This window comes from Octopus sinensis, unplaced genomic scaffold (genome assembly GCF_006345805.1).
Source record: "Octopus sinensis unplaced genomic scaffold, ASM634580v1 Contig15947, whole genome shotgun sequence".
NCBI classification, from domain to species: Eukaryota; Metazoa; Mollusca; class Cephalopoda; order Octopoda; family Octopodidae; genus Octopus; species Octopus sinensis.
In genome coordinates this window covers 44,980-50,848 of record NW_021834017.1, presented here as the reverse complement: position 1 = coordinate 50,848, position 5,869 = coordinate 44,980, and the positions used below count along the sequence as shown (strand labels likewise).

General features: G+C 41.1%; 1 protein-coding gene across 1 annotated transcript; it reads right to left on the bottom strand.

Annotated features, from left to right (window-relative positions):
* Positions 1-3,164: 3,164 nt before the first annotated feature.
* Positions 3,165-3,629, bottom strand: LOC115230625. Its single transcript, XM_029800764.1, has one exon. It carries the CDS (start codon positions 3,627-3,629, stop codon positions 3,165-3,167), a length of 465 nt encoding a protein of 154 aa, XP_029656624.1.
* Positions 3,630-5,869: the final 2,240 nt, after the last annotated feature.

Below are 5,869 nucleotides of genomic sequence, written 5' to 3'. Positions count from 1 at the left end.
CATGGTTCCGGGTTCAGTCCCACTGCATGGCACCTTGGGCAAGTGTCTTCTACTATAGCCTCGGGACGACCAAAGCCTTGTGAGTGGATTTGGTAGACGGAAACTGAAAGAAGAACATCGTATGTATATATATATATAGGTGTAGGAGCGGCTGTGTGGTAAGTAGCTTGGTTACCAACCACATGGTTCCGGGTTCAGTCCCACTGCATGGCACCTTGGGCAAGTGTCTTATACTATAGCCTCGGGACGACCAAAGCCTTGTGTGTGCATTTGGTAGACGGAAACTGAAAGAAGCCTGTTGTATATATGTATATATATATATATGTATTGTGTGTTTGTGTTTGTCCCCCTAGCATTGCTTGACAACCGATGCTGGTGTGTTTATGTCCCCGTGACTTAGCGGTTCGGTAAAAGGGGACCAATAGAATAAGTACTGGGCTTACAAAGAATAAGTCCCGGGGTCGAGTTGCTCGATTAAAGGCAGTGCTCCAGCATGGCCGCAGTCAAATGACTGAAACAAGTAAAAAGAGAAAAGAGATTGGACCTAGTCACAGTGATTTCCAGGAGACAAAACCATTTGACCTTCTTTTATTTTTCCCTCCTAGTTTGTTGGAAGCAATTACTGTGCAGAACCATTGCTACACAGAATATAAGCAATGTGGTAGAAAGGACCATTTCTGGCCACCCACATGCTTAGATGAAATCCAAGCATTTTCTGCTATAAATATATTAATGAGAATAAGCAAGTTACCCAGAATAGCAAACGATTGGAGCAGCGAAGAAGCTTTTAGTGACTTTCATGTTTCCAGTATCATGATAGAGACAGGATTTTTAAAACTGTCACAATACCTACACTGAAGACACTAGTAGTGGGCCAGTAGGTGGAGAACCAAACTGGTCCCTTATTTAAAATAAGACCTTCATCATAATGCTTATAAATGAGTCTCTAACCATAAGATACTTTTATCTTGTTTCACTTTCATTTTCAAAGAGTACTCATTTGTTTTTGTTTATATGTTAATATAATAGTTTTAGCCATTTTCTATACTTTTTATGACTTTAGATGTGTTCTTAAGCAATACTATTACCAAAAACCATATTCTGATATACCCTCATAAATGCCTAGCCATTTATGAGGGTAGGGTGAGGTACAAAGACAGAGTATGTTTCCGACAGTACATGCTTGGCAAAATAGCAAATGGCTGATCAAAGTTTGGAAGATCTGTGAAGTCAATTCCTAAACAGGGAAAATTGTGGGTTCAATTCCTAAACAGGGAAAAGGGGACACTACTGTAAGCTAAATGGCCCTTAAAACATGCACCAATTTTGTTTCTTTACCTCTATAATCACAATCGTACGATTATGCAAAAAAAAATATTCCTAAAAATATAGAAGTTACGAGAAGTTATATGCTAAGCTTAAAGCAAACTTTTGCCATATTTTCTCTGCAAAACTACTTAAAAATGTCTTCCAATGGCTTTATGATAAAATATTAACCCACTGGTGGGGTAGTTCTGTATTTTTTCATGATTAATGCAGTGGGGTATGGAGAACCCCATTAATAGTTTTAGCCATTTTTTTTAGTACTTTTTATGACTTTAGATGTGTTCCTAAGCAATAATATTACCAAAAACTGTATTCTAGAAGCAATGTTATAAATCCTAATTCATTCCCAGAAAAATATTTTACCTCTAAAATTTATAAAACTTGTAAATAAATGACATCACAGTGTCTCGGTAGAGATAGTGTTAGTTGAAGGCTGCAAAACCTGCTACACACACAGACAACTTCAGCTTTATATATATAGGTATATCGTGCAATGCCACTCCCTGTAAGAAGCAGTTCTGCTAGTTCATGTAAAAAGCACACATGCTGATCCATGTGGTTATTCAACTTACTCCTTCCCCTGAGATTGCTGGCCTTGTGCCAAAATAATGTCAGATACAATAATGCCTTGATATATGAGTTAATTTCTTCCTGGAGATTGCTCCTAAAGTGAAAACTCATAAAGCAAAGCAATAATTTCCCATAGAAGCAATGTTATAAATTGTAATTCATTGCTAGAAAAATATTTTACCAATAAAATTTATAATACTTGTAAATAAATGACAATAAAACAACAGTAGAATGTAAAGAATATTTTATGTAAAGTCAAAAACAATGTCAAGATCATTTAGAATAGACAAAAAATATATAATTGTTTTCTGAATCACTCTGAAAAGACTCAGGGACACCATCATTTGTAGACGTGACAACTGATTCACAAGCAAAGAAACTTGCAAAGTTCTCTGCAAAACTATTTTAAAATGTCTTCCAATGGCTTTATGATGAACCATCTTAACCCACTGGTGGGGTAGTTCTGTATTTTTCATCATTGGTGTGGTTGGGGTATGGAGAACCCCATTAATAGTTTTAGCTTATTTTTTAATATTTTCTATGATTTTGATGTGTTCCTAAGCAATAATATTACCAAAAACCATATTCTGATATAATGTGTTTAACATGTAAACAAAAACAAGCGAGTACTCTTTGGAAATGAAAGTGAAACTAGATAAAAGTATCTTACGGAGGGGAGAGTGGTCCTTTCATATTCACTGTTTACTCATTGTTTGCACTCTCATCCTCATCACTCTGAGCAAAGAAGTCGATGCAGATGTGCATCGCATGTTGCAAGCAGATTGGCTTGGAGAACTTTCGGAAGCAATTTCTTGTTTTGTGATCTTTTGACCTGGGGCATAATGACCATCTTTGTATGAAATCTTCATGATAACATCATCATCATCGTCGTTTAGCGTCCGCTTTCCATGCTAGCATGGGTTGGACGGTTCAACTGGGGTCTGGGAAGCCAGAAGGCTGCACCAGAAGGCTGTGCCAGGCCCAGTCTTATCTGGCAGTGTTTCTATGGCTGGATGCCCTTCCTAACGACAACCACTCCATGAGTGTAGTGGGTGCTTTTTACGTGTCACCGGCACAGGTGCCAGGGGAGGCTGGTAACGGCCACGATCGGATGGTGCTTTTTACATGCCATCTTGGAGGTAATTCTTTAGATGCTGAGAAATGTCGAATCTTATTTTCCATGTCTTTCCTCAAATATGGATGGGTTTTGTCTTGCAATGATGAATTTGGTCCTCCACCAACTTCAGTCCCGATTCCCTCAGAAACTTTCAGACCCTGATAGCTGTTTGAGGGTTTGCCATGAACATATTGTATACATTTATTCCTGCAACATTGAGTATGGTGAAGAAAACTGTAAGTGGCCAACATCGAGTATTTCTGGAAACATCGTACATGGAACACAATTGATCCACCACGGGGCCTACCCTTCCTTTAGTAATGTTGTAGAAGGTTCTAATCTCTGGTTTTCTTTTTTCTTTCGTACTTACATCAATTGCAGCATCATGATGCATTGTACTCCATAGGACGACATTTTTACTTTTCGTGGGAACATATGGGGTCAGTGTAACATCCTTCTGGAAACCAAACAAGCTTGTATATTCAGTTCTGCCTCTTGTGGCAACAAACTGAGGGGGAAGTTCTATCTTGTTCTTTCTGAAAGGGTCAACAAATGTTAATCTATATTTCTCCAAGAGATTAACTCTAAATCCATAACTTGTAAACCAATTATCCATGGTAATATTTCTTCCAGACCCTTTTATATGAGACCCCAACCATTTTACCACTGCTGCTGTTGCTGTTGAGTGTAGCGATCTTCGTCCTTGTGGGAGAAGTCCGAAACGTGGTCCTTTGCTATTCGTAAGACCCGCAGGAGAGAAAGCAGGTCAACCCCCGACACTGAGAGCATCGACGGATGGATGAATGCGCATCCAGGCTCAGTGGTTGCGTAGGAAGTCGGGGACAAGAAACAGGAAGAAAGAGTGAGAGAAAGTTGGGGCGAAAGAGTACAACAGGGGTCGCCACTACCCCTTGCTGGAGCCTCATGGAGCTTTAGGTGTTTTCGCTCAATAAACACATACAACGCCTGGTCTGGAAATCAAAACCGCGATCCTCTGACCACGAGTCCGCTGCCCTAACCATTGGACCATTGCGCCTCCACTAGCACTGCTTCTCCTGAATTACCTATAGAAGGGCCTTCTGCTTGTTTCCCCAAGTAGACCTCCATATATGATGCATAGAAAGTTTTAGCATCGGCCAAAAGAAAAAATTTTTATGCCATATTTTGCTGGTTTAAAATGGATAGTTCTCTGTAAAGGCAGCCAACATTTCATCTACTGTCGCATACACTGAGACATTATAATTCAAGATACACTTAGCCATAAATTTCTCAAAGGACTTTCTAAAAGGTGCAATCTTATCCTCTCGCCTCCTTTCAGCTCAGGTGTGGATGTCATCAAACCTCAGAGACCCCAGCGAGAAATGAAACTTCTGCAAATATATAGTTGCTGGAAAAATTTTAATTCCTGTACCGTCCATTGCCCAAACATCTTCCATATTCGTTCGGTTGCCTGTAAAACTCCCAACAGATAAAGAAGTCCTATTGTAGCTTTCATCTCCCTTTCATTACTCTTTTACTTGTTTCAGTCATTTGACTGCGGCCATGCTGGAGTACCGCCTTTTAGTCGAGCAAATCGACCCCCAAGACTTATTCTTTGTAAGCCTCGTACTTATTCTATCGGTCTCTTTTGCCGAACCGCTAAGTTACGAGGACGTAATCACACCAGCATCGGTTGTCAAGTGATGTTGGGGGCACAAACACACACGTTTATATACATATATACGACGGGCTTCTTTCAGTTTCCGTCTACCAAATCCACTCACAAGGCTTTGGTTGGCCCGAGGCTATAGTAGAAGACACTTGCCCGAGATGCTACGCAGTGGGACTGAACCCAGAACTATGTGGTTGGTAAGCAAGCTACTTACCACACAGCCATTCCTACGCCTACATATATACGACGGGCTTCTTTCAGTTTCCGTCTACCAAATCCACTCACAAGGCTTTGGTTGGCCTGAGGCTATAATAGAAGACACTTGCCAAAGATGCCACGCAGTGGGACTGAACCCAGAACCATGTGGTTGGTAAGCAAGCTACTTACCACACAGCCACTCCTACGCCTAAGTGTCTCTTTTCACCTATCTTCATATTTTCGTTGTTTATTTTCAATGTAGATATTACTGCAAGCTTCGAATTCATTCAGAAGTTCTTGTCTGAGAAACAAAGACCTTTACAGCAGACACAGGTTTTGCTGCTCCTCTTGGGTCCTGGGGAATCCTGGTAATTGTTCTATGCACGTGTATGCCGTGGAAGGCATGGGGGAATTCCTTTCCAGAAAGTTCCATTATCATCATCATCATCGTTTAACGTCTGTTTTCCATGCTAGCATGGTTGGACGGTTCAACTGGGGTCTGGGAAGCCAGGAGGCTGCACCAGGCTCCAGTCTGATCTGGCAGTGTTTCTATAGCTGGATGCCCTTCCTAGTGCCAACCACTCCGTGAGTGTAGTAGGTGCTTTTAATGTGTCACCGGCACAGAAGCCAGTCAAGGCAGCGCTGGCAAAGGCCACAATCGGATGGTGCTTTTTACGTACCACCGCCACGGAGGCCAGTCAGGGCGGCGCTGGCTACGGCCACGTTCGGATGGTTCCCTTACATGCCACCGACACTGGTATCACAGCTACAAATTCCATTGATGTTGATCGATTGCAATTTTGATTTTGATTTGCTCCAAAAATGTTTTTCTCTGTTCCTGGAAGTCTGCTGTTCATCTTCATCATCAGCTTCTTCCCTTCCTTCTAAAGAATCATCTGGTGAAGTCTGCAACATGCCATCTGCTTCAGTTCCTCCCTCATCATCTCTTATTTCTTCCTCAGCTTTACTCTCTTCTTTTGGAAGAAATTTCTTGTCTTACGATCTTT

Bases quoted from the DNA above. Each gene is read 5' to 3' on its own strand.
- LOC115230625 (XM_029800764.1), bottom strand. From the start codon at position 3,629: ATGGATAATTGGTTTACAAGTTATGGATTTAGAGTTAATCTCTTGGAG.